Source organism: Corvus moneduloides, chromosome 1 (assembly GCF_009650955.1).
Source record: "Corvus moneduloides isolate bCorMon1 chromosome 1, bCorMon1.pri, whole genome shotgun sequence".
NCBI classification, from domain to species: domain Eukaryota; kingdom Metazoa; phylum Chordata; class Aves; order Passeriformes; family Corvidae; genus Corvus; species Corvus moneduloides.
In genome coordinates this window covers 28,201,968-28,219,296 of record NC_045476.1, presented here as the reverse complement: position 1 = coordinate 28,219,296, position 17,329 = coordinate 28,201,968, and the positions used below count along the sequence as shown (strand labels likewise).

The following is a 17,329-nucleotide window of genomic DNA, read 5'->3' as shown; positions in this document are numbered from 1 at the left end:
GCAAGCTATATTCCCTGCAGATTGAGGAAGCACACTTAGGTTCTCCTTGAGTGTGCCAACAGAAAATTACTTAGAATGTATTTTTATTTTATTAAAACTTATGTAGCTTGTCCTTTCTTTGGTTTGGGGTTTTGTTTGTTTGGAGTTTTTAGTTGTTGCTCATTTGTTTGTTTTTTAAATCTCACTTTCCATTGTTATGGAAAAGTAATTCTGGAACAAGCTTACCTCAGTTTATTGCTTGTTTTGAGGTAGTCTTGTAGCAACTAAGCACATTACCAGTGGATAAAAAGTAGCACATACTTAATCTCAGCTTTTACAAAGTGGCTTTTTATCAGACTAATTGGGTTTAATGTACAATTTTCTTCATGCACACAAACCAGCCTTCTAGAGTACTTAGGTTTAACTGCTAGACAATTGGCATCAGCAATGTTTATGAATAATGTTGTTATCAATTAACACTGCACAAGTATTTTAGAAAAATGGAAGTTTATTCATCTTTCAATGGCTCAAATAGCAAATAAAAGGACAGGATAAGGCATCAGCCAAGACAAGTTTTGTGTGTCCAGTGGCTTCATAACACCTCGGTTCCCAGTATGCAGGTTCCAAAGCAAAGTCACAATGTTAGTGGTTAGACTCCCTGGCTAAATAGACCCAAATGAGTACACAGTAAAATGAAGACTGGCTTATATTTGCCAGTTACATGAGTAACTTTTATTCTGCCCTTGGCAGTGTACTAAATGCACATACAAAATTCCTACTGATAAATATTTAACATGACAAATACAACTCCTAAGACTTGAGTCCCTAAAATGTCTGGTAGCATGAAAGTTAAGTATTTGTTACCTAGTTTGCTTGAGCACATTTTAAATTGTCAGTTAGAGGCTTATACATGTATAAAAAGTGTAACACTTTGTGGAATTGATCTAGCCTGTCTCACCCCAGAGGAGTCCAAAACCCTCAAACATTCTGGTATATTTTTAGTTAAGATGTAGCACACTAACCATGTGCTAGGTATTCTTGTTGTTCTGAAGCAACTGAGGCAGTATGCTTTGTTTGGGGATTTTGGATGTGCATGTTAAAGGTTTCTGTGTTGCAAAGCACATTTGATTGTTTGATATCAACTTCAACTAGAAAAAGTAGCTACACTGTTCCCCATTTGAAAATCAACATAGACTAAACAATACAAAACCTGCAAAGAGCTTCAGCATAACACCATGTTCCCATAGCTAAGTATTAGGAACACAAAATAAATTAACCAGAATTTCCCAGACAACATCTTAAAACACATAAGCGCTACTAGATCAGCCCCACTCCACCCAATTCCAGGGAGTTAAAACCCAAGGAACAGCTAGACAAAAATCTATGCGCAAAAGTTTCAAGGTACCAGCACGTTAAATTTTAAACAACCATTCCAGGCTTAGATGTGCCATAGGCTTATGACTTCAGTCTTATGTGTGTTCTGACCTTCTAGTTTCAAGATACCATATTCTCTACCAAGTTATACATGACAGAATATGCTCTGTATCATTCACAATACCAGAGTATGGCACACATTTAAAGAACAGACACTGCTAGCAGACAGCTAGTGAGTGAAATCATCCATGTAACTGCACTCCACAGAGAGGGCAGTCTCGCACTGATGCGCAGGGACAGTCTCCATGCAACAGAGTTGAAAATACACCCTTGATTAAGCAACCTACTATGTTTGGGTTTTAAAATTAAGGCATATTCAAATGTTTCAATGTAAAAGATTACATCGCTCTTCTAAGTTAATCAGGTAATGCAGAACCACATATAGTTTTCCTCAACATAGCTGTTCGCATATACATTATTCTTTTCTAATTTGCATAACTCCATGGCAAAACAGCTGCGTACTGCTTTGTTAGGTATTGTGTTCACAATTGTAATTTTCAAGGCAACAGAAGACAAGATGAATTGACAAATACCAGTGATAAAAAAGTATGCTTTATAAGAATCCACAAAGTAATACTTTGCTCCTCTGTTCACTATTAAAGAAAAGACTACCTATGAAACACTACATTCAGAAGAAATGTGAGAAGGTAGGCAATTATGAAATGGACTCAACTTTGCTTCTCTTGAAGCCACATAATTTGTTTTCAGTGAATTTGACTTTCAGGGCAGCTCCAAATCATGCTTTTAGTGGTACATTACATTTTCCAACATGTTAGGGTAATTTCAGTCACTTCAGCCTTCAATGGCATGCTTATAAATTATGGTTTTTATTAGTATGGTCAGGGTAGGAAAGGAATCCAAGCTTTTGTTTATAAAATGCAACATCTTTCTCTGATCCTCTTAGCTAGGCTTTTTCTTTTCTTCTTCCCATTCTTTTCTTTGCTGTCTTCCATTTTTCTGGCTCTAATTTCTCTCATTAAATCAAAAAACACCTAAAAAAGATGTAAGAAGATAAATGCAAAAACAATCACAGACATGAGTTAATTCAAGCTATCACTGATACCCACTTCAGTCGTTTAGAATAGAATCAATTATATGCAACCAGTTTGAGCAAACAAATATTAATCCAACAAATCTGACACTGGTTTTGAAGGCCAAGTTGATATGATGCAATCCTGCTTGTTTCATGGCACCATAACATTCCCCTGTCTTCTGATATTTGCTTATGAATCCTGTCAGACAATTTTAAACAAGAATTGAAACAAGGGTCTCATCACCAGCAAAGATTTTCAGATGTTGTATGTACATACTACTGAGGAGACTTAAGGAAATCAGTTTACCTCTTGAGTACTTTAAGTGATGAACTGCAAAGGTTGAAAAAGTGCAACATCCAATTTTAGAAACATACTAATGGAGCAGTAGCAATACACTGAAATGTATGTATCGTATGCTGCATGATGCAAGTCTAAGCACAAAGTGACTAGGAAAAAAAAACAACCCAGCATTTCCTTTAAAGCCAAGTTCTCAATCATACAACTACATAAGCAATTTCTTATATCAGGTAATCTTGGCTGCAGCTGCCATATTACAATCTTAAAGTACACATGAAGTTCACTTTCATCAAATGGTCTAGTAGGAAACGAATGTGACAAAGTTGGAGATACACCACTGACTTACGTGAGACAATCCTACTGACAGACAGTTAAGGCTTTATGATTGGACTGCTTAAAGCTACTTTACTAATTTGAACAGCAGATTTTGACTTTACTTACAGAAGGTTACAGCAAATAATATATATACATCTTTATAATTTTACTGTATGAAATCAGCTGAGCAATTCTATAACTTCTCCCTCAGGAGAGAGTCTCTAGATACCCTACCACCCTGAGAACGCCCAGTCTCTCAGAAGCTAAGCAGGATCACACGTGGTTAGTACTTGAATTTTGAATGGGAGACTCCCTGGGAATATCAGGTGCTTTAGGCTTCTTTTTTCAGCCCTGAGATGAGCTCAGCTGGTCAGAGCATGGTGCTGATAATGCCAAGGTCATGGGTTTGATCCCTATATGGGCCATTCACTTAAGAGTTGCACTCAATGATCCTTGTGGGTCCCTTCCAACTCAGAATATTCTGTGATACTTTGAAATTTGAACTAAGCAATACCTCTATGTCAAGGGACTTGATCCATTTCTGTGAAACATGGACAGTGCAGGGGCTGAAAAGCTCCTCTGCAGAGCTCAGTAGGTTTTTATGACATTAATCTCATATTGACTGTACGAAAAGTATCAACCTTCATCACATGAAATCCAAAGAAAATCAATGGAACTAAACATTTCCATCAAGAAATGAACTTGCCTCTAGATTTTTAAATGTGTGCTAAGTTTCTTGTATTTAAATCTGTGCTAATGGCAAGATGCAACTGTCAACTTGCTTAAGTTATATCAGCTATAACTGATACGGTACAACAGTAGCTGTCTGGGATACATAACCTGAGAAAATGTTTAGTGGGTCATTGCTGCCAAATTGAGTGGAGGCTGGCTGTGTTTTTCTCAAGTGAGTAAAATCACTATTCTGGAATTCAGAGAGGCCAGATTTCTTATACAATAGCAACCCAAATTTGTGTAACAAACTCCAAAACTTCATATGCTTCAAGTAACTAAGAATACCCAGTATTCACTTGTGCCAACAAGGCCTCATTTATGGGCTGTCAAACCTTAAATCTATACAACACATGCAAATCTGGATCCACTATGCCATCAGCTCCGAAAAGAAACCTGGAGCTCTCTGGTAGCTTACCATGTATGTGCAAAGGCTATTGACCCAAGAGCTATTGAAAAAATATATTACATGCACTTTTTTCCCCAGCTTCTAAACAATAATGAAGTGGATTTGAAGAGCTGCAAATTTTTGCAACTGTAATAGATAGCTGTTAACTGCAATTACTAACCAAAACTAAAAGATGTGTTAGTTCTTACAACAACAAAAAAATCAGAGCTGTATTCAACAATGAGGATAAGTTCTGCTGTATTTGACTGACTTAAGAACTCAGTGCTGTTCTGTAGGGTAAATTACTATAGTACTGAACCATCAGTTTCTTCAGTAAGATAACTGACAGGATTCAACCAACAGTTGAGTTTAAGTTATTGCAGAAGAGAACTTGCATTACAGCTCTCATACTGCAATTGACAGCTCATACATACAGATTTATATTAGAAAATTTTTCACCAAGTGCAGGTGCAGCATCTGGATCAGGGCAACCCCGGACATGAGTACAGACGGGGAGATGAACTTGTTGAGAACAGCCCTGTAGACAAGGACTTGGGGGCTTTCATGGGTGAAAAGCTGGACATGACGTGGCAGTGTGGACTCACAGCCCAGAAGGCCAATGGTATCCCGGGCTGCAGCAAAAGAAGATTGGCCAACAGGTCAAGGTAGGTGATTGTCCCCTTCTACCCTGATCACATGAGACCCCATCTGCAGTGCTGTGCCCAGGTGTGGGGTCCTCAGCACAAGAAAAAACGCGGACCTTTTGGAGTGGGTCCAGAGGATGCCACAAAGATGCTCAGTGGGCTGGAGTAGCTCTGCTATGAAGACAAACTAAGAAAGCTGGGATTATTCATACTAAAGAGGAGAATGCTCCGGGGAGATCTTATTGCAGCCTTTCAGTTTTTAAAGGAGGCTTATAAAAAAATAAAGACAGAAAAATACATCTTTTTACATGGGCAGCTTGTGATTGTTCTTGGGGTAACAATTTTGATCTAAAAGGGGAGAGATTTAAATGATTAACTGTAAAAAAATTCTTTATTGTGAGGGCAGTGAGGCACTGGAAAGGGCTGCCCCTTCCAGAGATGTTGTGGATGCCTGAGCTCTGGATGTGTTCAAAGCCTGGTTGGATGGCGCCCTGAGCAACCTGATTGAGTAGTGAGTATCCTTGCCCATGGCACGGGGGTTGGAACTAGATGATCTTTAAAGTCTCTTTCAACTCAGACCAGTGATTCAATATGGGATCAACTTTGTCAACAGCTCTGAAAGGTTGGCACATTGCACTAAACCTACTTATTTCTTTTGCCACACATCTGTTACTCTTACAGTCTACCAGGCTGACAGTTATTCTGAATTGCAAGAACTCACATTCTTGCTGAAGCACTTACAACTAATCAGCATTTTCTTTTCTTGAAGACAAATATTCTCTTTATCTTATGAGCTTCTGAACCAGGTCTTATCTCTGAAAACTTATGAGGCACTTCTAGGCTTCTCATGGCTTTTTGGGTTCATCCACTCTTCATTGAGACAACATACAAAGAGGCAGATAGTTAAATGAGGGTAGGGAAGGCTCAAATCTCTCCCTTATTTGCTTTTATAAGGTGATTTATTCTGACTGAGGATCAGAAAGTATTCTTCACTGTTCAGAAGCAGACTGTCCTCTAGTTACAGAAAATGCAGTATGAAGTCCAGGCCAAAAAAGCTGACCCAAGAAAATTTTATCAGGTCTTGTGTCATGTCTTGGATAATAATAATGATTCCTTGAAGTTTAGAATGGAATAAATGTGTTATGCCTAACATTTTCACTGTTCTACAAGGAGTCACCAAGTCATGTACTCCTTGCAAGCTAAGGAAGAAAAGTATTTGATTAAAATTCCACGAAATTAATGCTAAAATTAAGAACATAAGGAGTATGACCCATGAAAAAGAGGGATAAAGTAAAAACTGATGGACAGATTGTTTAAGAGGCCAGTTATTACCTTGTCAACATTAGCTCGTGTTTTTGCAGAGGTTTCCACATAATTAACATTCCACTGATCAGCTCTGTTTTTTGCTTCCTCTACAGAAACTTGCCTTTTATCTTCCAAATCTGATTTATTACCAACTAGCAAAAAAGGAACATTCTCATCTTCTTTTACTCTTAAGATTTGTTCCCTGGAGAAGAAAAAAAAAAAAAAAAAAAGGCAGCTTTGCATAGAGTACCATTCTTAGAACACAGAAAGAAGAACTCAGACGAAATACTTTTACATCTTCCAGTGAAAAGCCACTTATTTCTTTTATGTAGTTTATATAACAGGAAATTCTTAAACTTAATTATGACATTATACACAATGAAGACAGAGACAGACAACTAGTCCTCCAGGAAGGAAGGAGCTGAGTCAGTAAGAAATGAAAAAAATAGAACAGGATTGGTTTAGGTGAGAATTTATATTAATAATTCATTCCCTTTAACAGTGTTACTTGAGAGCATTTACCTTTGTCTTTACATTACTATTTTTGATGGCCATTTTTAAGTTATTCAAGCTTCAGTTTTACAGCTGATTCTTTCCTAACAAAATGTGCCATTTAAAGCTGATAAAATGGTCCATAGCATATCAAGAGAAAAATCTCTTCCTTTCAGGAATCTTTCTCAAGTCAATTATATTCAGTCTTTCCAGAGATCTTCCTTCAATTATAAGTCAGTATACAGACACAAGCTGTATATGCATCAGATTTTTAAGGATAGACCCTTCTACTGTACTTACTCCTAGGATGAAAGGTTTAAAACTATAAATAAAACTCAATACTACAAATAGTTTGGCATGTAAGTCCTCAATACTTTAAAAAATAATGGAAGTTTTCTTCTAATTGAAAATGCATTAATACTATCAGGAAAAAGAGTTGTCTCAGAAAAGATTATTCTGTATTTTGTCTATGAAAAAGTGAGTATAAAGTTAGTTGTGAAATGTAGCTCTTTATCATGGAGCAATTTCTGAAAGATTGACAAAAAGCACAGAGAAATAGATTTCTTTTGCTGGCTGAGGTGAAACCAAATTTAAAGTTGAAGGGAGAGAAGCTGAAGACAGTTAAGTAATTGCTATTCTTAAGGGCCTTGATTTGGTATATGGCAGGATGCTCACATTATAAAAAGCTCTGAATAGCATGTAGTCTTTGGAGGAGGCCTACTCACAGAGCTGAGAAACTGCAGATAGTCCATAATTTTTTTAAAAACTGTACATTTGAGGCAGACTGTGACACCACATTTATGTAGGAGGTAGAATTAAAAAGCAACATTTCTCCTCTTCCACACAAATATCAGTGCAAATGTTTTAAAAGAGTAAAAGTAGTTTGAATAGCCAGGGGATTAGGAAGGTGGCCAGAAGAAAACTCAGGGCATCATGGCAGTACCTGTAAATAACTACCTGTGTAAATAAGACTTCTGGTAAAAACTAGTAGTTTTCAACACTAGTTATCCAGGCAATGCTATACTGGGTTAGTGTGACAAGGCTTTGTTTGTGGTGGGTCTATAGGTGTGGCTTCTGTGAGAAGCTGCCAGGAGATTCTCCCATGTCCGTTACTGGCAGAGCCAATGCCAGCCGGCTCTGGGACAGACCCACCACTGGCCAAGGCCAAGCCAATGGTAGTAACACCTCTGTGAAAACTTATTTAAAAAGGAAAGAAGTTACTGCAGAGATACAATTGCACTCAAAAAGGAAAGGAGTGAGAGTATGTGAGAGGAACAACTATATACATAGTACTAAGGTCAGTGAAGAAGGGGGAGGAAGTGCTCCAGGCACCAGAGCTGGGATTCCCCTTCAGTCCATGGAGGACACCCCATGCTGGGGTACACTCCTGGCAGGGAACTGTGGGACCCTAGAGAGACAGGTCCATGCTAAAGTAGGTTTACTGGCAGGAATTGTGACCCTGTGGGGGACCTATACTGGAGCAGTCTGTTCCTGAAGGACTGCAGCCCATGGAAAGGGACCTATGCTTGAGCAGTTAGTGAGCTGCAGCTTGTGGGAAGGACTCACACTGGAAAAGTTCATGGATAACTGTCTCCCATGGGAGGGACTCCCCAGTGGAGCAGGGGAAGGACTCATCTCCCTGAGGAAGGTGCAACAGCAGGAACAATGATGAACTGACTGTAATCCCCATTCCCTGTCTCCCTGCACTACTGGGAGGGAGAAGTTAGAGCCTGGGAAGTAGGGAGGGGTGAGGTGGAAGGTATTTTTAAGGCTAGTTTTACTTCTCATTATCCTGCTCTGATTTTGATTGGAAATAAATTCAATTCGTTTCCCCAAGTTGTGTCTGTTTTGCCTGTGATGGTAATCAGTAAGTGATCTTTTCTTGTCCTAAACTCCTCAGCCTTTCACTGTATTTTCTCTTCCCTGTCCAGCTGAGGAGGGAAGAGATACAGGGGCTTTGATGGGTACCTGGGATAAATGCCAGATCAAACCACCACAGATGCCAAACAATTTCACCATGTAAAAAGTTAATCTGACAGTAATCCAGATGACGATACTCATATTCTCCTTTGAGCCCCTTCTGAAGACTAAACAAGAAATGATGTGCCAGCTTAAAATGTAGAACTTAAAAAAACCCCACGCCATGAGAGCCAGACCAATTCTACTCAAAGCAAGGCCAGATTTTATCAAACTACCGATAGTCATTGCAGGTCTGTATGCTATTGAAAAAAATTACTTGGAGCAATGGCATTTCAGAGTATACCAGGAACCCCATTGAATAGCAGCAAAGAGCGCTCCTATTGGAGGTCTGCCATGCCAGCAGAACGAAACTCCACGAAAACAAACATCCAAGTTCTTCTTCTCACTTTCTTTAATATTTGGCTCTTAAGTAGTATGCCCTTAGACTACTCAACAGTGATAAAGATACTTTAACTGTACCTTCAAGAGATCCAGATTACTTTTACATAGAGCAGAAAAGTATATTTTTCTGAGTTACATTTCAGCATTTAGTCCTCTACAGTTCACTTTCATATTTGGATTGGGGAGAATTTTAATATCTTTACTTGAAGGGATTTTTTCTTTAATTTTTCCTGTATCAACATGTATACTGTTAACTTACATCTTTATTGGAAGGTAGGACTTTTTCTAAGGCCAAAGATCATGTACTTTGAAGCAATGGCATGATTTCAAACAGATCTGAATAGGTAATTTTGCACTGGGAGCAAACTATACTAAAGTTACAGTTCAGGGGAGCTGAACTATACTAAACTGTCCTCCATGATTGACAGTACCCAGCATAAGCGTGCAAACAAACAAGGCCTGCTCCTCCCTCTCTCAAAATATATAAACACAGACATATAGAGACACAAATTTTTAAAAAATCACCAGAAGATAAAAAATTCACTTTCTCCCCTCTCCATACCTCTTCCTTCTCCCTTAGAGATATTAAACATATTCTGCTACTTAGTGCTATTTAAGTTGAATTGTGACAGCATCTCCAAAAAGACTAATTTCAATGGGATGCAGATAACTCCTTCTTGTATTTGTTTACTTAATTTTCTTTCAAATATTATGGCCTTTCCTATTTCACTACACTTTGAACTGGTAAAACTGTTTTCTGATATCCTTTGTCTTTTTCTAAAAATACAGTAATGAGTGATTTAAATGTTTTCTCTCCCAACTGAAATTAAACAGCTATAATATGCTGCCGCCTGTATAATATTCTATTACTATCATAAGAGTTTTAATATGACTCAGTCTGTGATTGAGACTGTGGTGAGCCAGCTGTCTTCTGAATGTTGCTGTGTATCTGCTCTGTGGCAATAGCCTTTCTGGTATTCAGAGAAACACAGCAGCTAAGACATCTGAAGTGGTACAGATAGCAAAGGCCTGGCTAGGCATCTGTTCAAAACATTATGTGACAACAGTAAGAGCTGCCATCCAATCTGGACCATCAAAAGGATATTACAAAACACACACAAAAAAAATCACTTTCAATCATCTCAGTGTAATTAGAATGATTATCTTGCCTTGTAACTTACCTGAAGTCTGCAGTTGCTGCAAAGGATTCCAGCTCTGTAATAGAGAAGACACAAAGAAAACCTTCTCCACTTCGGAAGTAGTTGTCTCTAATTGCAGCATAGTCCTCCTGCCCTGCTGTATCCAATATATCAATTTGGACTTCTTCCCCATCCAGAACCACCTTTTTCCTGTAGCTATCTGCTTTGGTGGGCTCATAGTCTTCAACAAACTAGAAAAAAAACCTTCATGATGTAAAATGCCTGTACAAGGCAATGGCTTCTGTTTGCACATAAGGATATAGCAAACATCTTAAATGGGTACTGTAATTAATAACAAAGCATTATGCATTTAGGCCCTGTGAAGTACATAAACAACTCGTAGTTAAAGCAGACTTCATCAGCCCAAACAGTTTTCAGGTTTTTGCTTTCCTCAGCCATTATAAGGAAACATAGAGGTAATTTCAAAACATCACTGTCTGTGCACTACCCAAACCTCTACTTCTGGTTCAAGCACAACATCTGGCTGTGTTCCATTAAGAAATCAGGTAGTCCTGACTTTGGTTATATTTGGTATCAACTTTTAAAGTACACTGAATGCTTAACTTCTGACTTTTAATAAAAAAGGATGACTTCCACTGGAAAAAAAACACGAAAAGAGAAACTGATTTTCTTTCCTCTCTTCAACAGCAGCAAAAAAAAAACCATGGAAGGAATTGATTGTTTCAGGCATAATGCAACTCAACTAAGTGAAGAAGCTTTGAGCTATAACCAAGTTCCGATAGGTCTAGTGAGCAATGAAAAAATATTCCAGTAATATGACAGAGTATCTAACAGCTGAGAAGTCTGAAAAAGGTCAAATATTCTCTTCACAGGTACCTCTAAAGGGAAAATCAGTAATCTCAAAACATTTTTTTTGTTCCACTTAACTGCTGAATTTCATACCACATCACATACACTTTGACCCTTTCAGAAAATAATTGTACAAATGTAACTTAAACAACATCATGTAGCAGGCACCTCCTGAGATACTTTCCACTACAGACTCTTACCTCATCATACATAAACTGTAGTGTTAAAGCAGATTTTCCTACACCACCGCTTCCCACCATGATGACTTTGTGTAAAGCCAATGAATTCTGTCCTTTAGGTTTATTTGCTGCCATCTTTGGACTGCAGAAAATTCACAGGTATCAAATGAAAAAAATCTAGAAGAAAAATATTTCTTCATTAGTTTCTTTTCCTTCTCCCATATGAACTGATAAAGTAGATTTTTTTCAAATCTCTACATATTTAATGACTTAATTTCAGTTCTGCTTTAGTGAAATCTAGCCGCTCTTTCACTGGAAATCATTCCACAAATTATATTGAGCTCATCTTTTTTTTTAATTAAGCAAAGAAATCCTTCACCATATGGAAACAGCATTTTGGTATGTAGTATTTTCTTTTAGTGGCCCAGTAGGTGTCAAGATTTCTTGTTTACTACACAAGAATTGAAAAAGGAAGCCACAGTGAGTCAACACTATATAAGAAAACATGATATGACAGCTGCAGGGGAAGAAAACAAACTTTTGAAGGGATTTCGAGTTTAAATGGCATGCACTAAGACACAGCAGCAAGGATTAGCTAGAGTACTTTTACAGGAAAAGCAAGCAAACTTAACATCTAAAAATATCCAGTTTCAGTAAGTCAGAAACCAAAATAACCATCTAGTTTATACAGAGTAGAAAGATTCAACTTGCCTACAAATGTATTTATTTTGTATATTTGGAGTATTTGTCTCAGTCCTGTGACTGCTTGTTTAAACACAAATCTCTGCATCTCACCAACACCAAAGGCCTCTATAACAGCTGATTCACACAGTTTAATGTACATGTGCACAAGCACAAAAAGTAACAATTCCATTAACTTTAAAAAAAAATCATCCATGCTACAGTTTTAGTGGATCTCTATTTTCCCACACCTTTGTTTCATTCCCTACCTATCCCAATAGTAATAAAACTGTATTTGTGAATGCTTGCACCATTCTTAAAACACAGGAAAGTCCCTGTACAGTGACAGAATGCGCTCTCCTCCAGAGACTTAAGGTCAAAACAAGGTCTGAACTCCAAAAGAGACAGTGACATCTACATTATATATATAAATAAAGATTTATGGTAGCAATTAAAAACCAAATGTAACTTAGATCTTTTTTATTAGAAAACTCAAAAAGAGCACGTTCACAGGGCAGCACAGCTCAGTTATATACAGAACTATCAGATAATAACACAGTATAGTAACTTGGCATGATTACCTCATTACCTTTAGCCATCATGATTATTTGACAATGTCACAATAAAATTACACCCTACTGCATAATGAATCATCCTTCTGTGCAGATTAAACAAGCAGAATGTGAAGCATGACAACTTCCTTAAAACTTGTATCAAAATCCCCAGTTGAGGCCATGCACTAAGGATTTGTTGGCAGTGATGCAGGTAGTATAAAAGCACAATGACTAAAGCTTCATTGGAGATTAAGCCAATCCTTCCTAGAAGTAAAAATAAATAAATACATGCCATCAAGGTTCTCACACTGCCATGCCAGCAAGCAGGCTGGGGATGAGCAAGCAGCTAGGAGAGACGCAGCCGGACCAGCTGACCAAAGGGATAACACCATGCCATGGTTTAGCAATAAATGTTGGCAGAGAGGTTTGAAATTTGTCAGCACTGCCGTTGCTCAGGAACTGGCTGGGCATTGGTCAGCTAGCAGTGAGCAAATTTTCTTTTAATCGCTCTTCTTGGGTTTGTTTTAGTTTTTAAAAAAGACTTATGAAGTTATCATTATCTCAACCCACAATTTTTCTTACTTTTACCCTTTCAATTCTCTCCCCCCTCCCACCAGTGGCAGGGGGAGCAAGCAAGCAGTGGTACTTAGCTGCCTACCAAGATCAACCCACAACTTATGTGAAAAGCTCTTGAGATCACATCAGCACCACTACCCATTCTGCCATCAAAGAATTCTGAAAATGCAACTGAAAATTAAGTCAAATTATTTTCCCCAGAAAGATTATCTAAGCAAAATAAGCATAAGTAAGCTGCTACACTCATTACAGAGATATAACAGACAAATATAACTAATATCATGCTACAAGTTATTTTAAAAATGAGATGGAAAAGAGCAAACACACATTTCTGTTTTGGCTTAAAAAGAACCATTGCATTCTTTTTACTCAAGAGGGAGTACGAGAACATGAAAATAGTTCCAAGCTATGTGCATGCTTTCAACCTACTACACTGTTTTGTCTATGAACACTTTTCTCTTAAAGGAAAAACATATACTGAAAGTCATGCTTCTTAGTATGTATGTCAGACAAGTAAGAAAGAAAATTCATCTGAATTCCATTATCAATTGACAACAGCTCAGTCTGCAAAGCTTAGATTACAGCATCTACCTGGATATGGCCTACTCTAAGATTACTGAGCAAGAAAACAGACTATTCTTCTGTAAGTACTTCAATACAAGTCCAAATGAATTCAGCAGAACCTCACTCAGGTGAGTTTGGGCTAACAATACTACAATATGAAAAAATTCAATACACAGTAGCAGTATTTCACTGTAATATTTGTTGTAAATTAATCTCCAGTCTTTAAGTAGATTGAGCAATGTGAAAATTCAAATTTTACTTCAACTTGCAATTCAAAAAGTAGTGTCCCAGTGTGACAAACAAGTTGCCACTTTTTGTACTCTCTGAAGCAGCTGACCCATAAAAAAACCCAACACATTTCCAATTTGATCCCGACAAATAATTGTCAGTAAACAACATTCCATTAAGATACTGAAAACAGCAAAACTTCATACTACCACAGACTTCAAATCTTCAAGATAAGCTTGTCATAAACACTATGCCACATTTTGTAGGAGGAGGGCGGCTCAGGGATGTCAGTTTGCTCCCAAGTTCTTCACAATCCAATAAAGATATAATGCTGGCAAAACTCAGGCCTGCTGAGTAGTAGACAATGTGGAAAGAGAGAGAAATAAGTTACTAACAATGCAAGTACAATACAATTATGATACTGTGCCAACAACACTTAATCCAAAGAGACTGCTTCAGAGCAAATACTCCGCCAGAGAGAAGACAGATCTTGAAAGTGGTAAGTTCTAAGCTACTGCCACAATCCTACCTGTTTCAGTGTGTTTTGAAAAACAAAGAGGAACCTAGATTCCAACTTTAACAGTAAAGCACCTGAGATGAAGTCTCATGCAAAGTCTTTCTGCCTGTAATTTATGTAGCCTGTTTCATGAGAAGTATTAATTTGGGTCATATCTAGTTACTGAACTGTCCTACTTCATAATTATGATAAAACAGACAGAGAATATGACAAGAACCCTGTTGTACGAAGCTCAAAAAGCATACTTCCTTATTATGCATACCATGGGATTTATTATTATTATTTTAATCTTCCCAGTGCAAAATTATTTGCAGGTCAGAAGAGAAACACTGGATTACCCTACAGTCAAATCCGATGTCACCTACAGCAGAAAGATGTTCACAAAGAGTCAAGCACAGTGTTGTCAATATCTATATCATCCATTTATACAGGTCAGCTTTTTACCACACCATTTGGAAATCCCATAGCATCAATTCAGCTGTCAACACATACAGAAATTTATTCTTAAACAGTTTTTCATGTAGTTCAACAAGCTGGAAGGGAAGGAAAAGCTTAACTGGCTCAGCAATGTACTGCAGTATCTTCACTCAGAAGGGCAAGAGCATTGTCTAACCACCATGCTACAGATCAGTCATCACCTCCACTGCAGATAAACTCCTAAGAAGCTGCCCTTTTCCAACATATTTGAGCAGATAAAGACACAAACAAATGAATCTCTGAGTGCTCAGACAAAGTAAGCAGTTCTCAAAGCTCCTACAGCTGTTTTAGTGCCTGCTTGCAGATAAACACACCCATGATTCTGTGCTCCATTTAATGGCAGGCTTCCAGTTGGAGCTAGGATCTTTTTTTTTTTTTGAGCTAGGCTAGGGAGCAATTAGATTAACTAATAACTGCAGGGGTAGGAATTATAATTCAAGTTAGCATCAGTAATAGCATCTTGTCCAACAATCTAGAAATCTGATCAAAGAAGAGTAGGTAGCTAAATAATAATGTAAAAATAACATAAAAGTTAAGATCATCATGAAACTTCTATCTGGAGTTGTAAAGCTGTTGCTCGTCTTGAGTGACTGGCTTCTACCTGTATCAAAACTTATCATTAGTTTCACACATTACAGCCTGCATATGTCGTCTGCACAAAAATTACAATGTTACCTTTAGTCCCCCGTGGATTTACACATAACATGCAACTCCACCCACTACAGGGGTGAGCTGGACAGTGCTTCTGTAACACAACTTGGACACAGTATCATGTTAACATCCGCATAAAGTCTGATAACAGAATGGTTATCTCCAGATCCAGAAGAGTAAGACAGGTAATCAAGTGCCAGCACAAAAAGTAGTTTTCATCTTCAGGGACAATATTTCCAGGGAGAAATCTTTGCAAATACAAGTTAGGAAAGAAAAAAACAAAAAGCAGGAATCTTTGATCTCCCTTTATTAGTCTTTATTTTATCCTCCTGATTAAACTGAGATGACTCTTCTTAAGCTGTCCTGTTCCTCAGTTGGCTTTTTCTTACGGAGTAACTTGCTCCAAACCAATCAAAGCATTCTTCCTTCTACATCCCTCCCCAATGCAATAATTCTAAGGTTCATACATTAAGGGAGAGCAAAAAAGTGGCCAACAGAATAGCTGTGTACCATCCAAAGAGGGCAAGAGACACCCAATTTAGATTACTTCTTTGCCTTCACAGGGAACACCGTGGATCACAGGGTACAGACTTCCCCATATTTAGCCAGCAGCAAATATTGAAGAAATTTATAGAAACAATCATATCTGACATCTACATCTCTGTCAAAATGTACCCCAAAGCTGGCCAAAAACTAACAAAGAACAGAGTATATGATCAGCCCCTCATTTTCTTAGAGAAGGTGACCAAAAGAAGTCAAGAAGCTATTCCGCCCATTTTAATTCTTTGGAGTCTCATAAATGCAACACAAATGAGAACCAGGAAAAAAAAAAAACATTACACCAAAGTCACATCATTACAAGCAAAAATTCAGCTGGCATTTTCTGCACTACTATACATAAAGCTGAATGCAGGCCTTGTGAATATGCAGTTGTCCTTAACAGGAGGACTTTGATTTGCTGAAGACATTTGTTTGAAAGGGACTAGTTTAAACATCATTTTTTATTTACAGATAGCTGGTACAGTTAGTATAGTTGATTCTAGTTAATAAGTAGAGATAGTGGTACCCTTCTTCAATTTGCAAGACAATTTTTTATTGTCAATTTTATAGCCTACATAAAACTAATACATCAAAAACTGAATCCTCGTTCTTTTGTTTCCTTTCCTTTAAGAGAAGATTACATAAAGATTTGAAAGTCTTGTCATATTAACCTCATTACCCACTCACTTTTATGATGAGCAACTTCCTCCCCTGAAGACTGTTTTATATAACAAGCATCACTTACAACTGCTAGCTTATACATTACAGCACCCACCTTTACTCTGTTTAAGAGAGCTAGAACTTGATACATTTGAAGGAACACGAATAATTTAACTGCAGTATGTGAGCTGCCTGCACAATATCAAGAACTAGGTAGTATGCTTTGACCAAAATACTTCCAGAGAGGCAAAATTATCACTTACTGGACAATTAAAGGAAATTTAGCAATGGAAACTCATATTGCTCTAAACAAATAACCTTTTTTTACCTGAAGAAATTAATGCCTGCACTACTCTGCACTTTACACTTAGTACAATCTATCACCTCCAGAAACATTAGCCACAACTTATTTCACTCTGAAGTGAAAATGTATGGTAATTATTTGACAGTATTTTCTAAAGTGAGTTTAAAAACTCTCCAAAGTTTCGTAATTCCCCAAAGTGAATCAAAACTCCGTTGCCTCACATGACCTACAAATTACAAGTTCAATTTTCTAAGAAAAAGTACAGGAACAAGAATTTGAAAAATGGCAACATATTTCACATCCCCAAGGACCATGAAGCAATATAATCTTATCTGTTATGAAAACATCACAGATTCAACCAGTTACTTAATTGTTTATTGAGTCCCATAGTTTCAGTTTGGTTAACAAGAG

General features: G+C 37.6%; 1 protein-coding gene across 6 annotated transcripts in view; it reads right to left on the bottom strand.

The window, feature by feature from the left end:
* Nucleotides 1-467: 467 nt before the first annotated feature.
* RALA (RAS like proto-oncogene A) overlaps nucleotides 468-17,329 on the bottom strand; it is a 29,764-nt gene continuing 12,902 nt past the window's right edge. For 3 of the 6 annotated variants that reach the window (XM_032103487.1, XM_032103526.1, XM_032103505.1), the window contains exons 2-5: nucleotides 11,188-11,343; nucleotides 10,160-10,368; nucleotides 6,153-6,327; nucleotides 468-2,405 (exon numbers count right to left, since the gene is read on the bottom strand). In XM_032103487.1, the coding sequence (XP_031959378.1) occupies nucleotides 2,283-2,405; nucleotides 6,153-6,327; nucleotides 10,160-10,368; nucleotides 11,188-11,301 (621 nt within the window). In that variant the 5' untranslated portion in view covers nucleotides 11,302-11,343 and the 3' untranslated portion in view covers nucleotides 468-2,282. Of the gene's footprint in view, nucleotides 2,406-6,152; nucleotides 6,328-10,159; nucleotides 10,369-11,187; nucleotides 11,344-13,975; nucleotides 14,120-17,329 lie in introns of those variants that run through there. The other 3 variants (XM_032103497.1, XM_032103479.1, XM_032103515.1) reach the window with 3 other exon arrangements.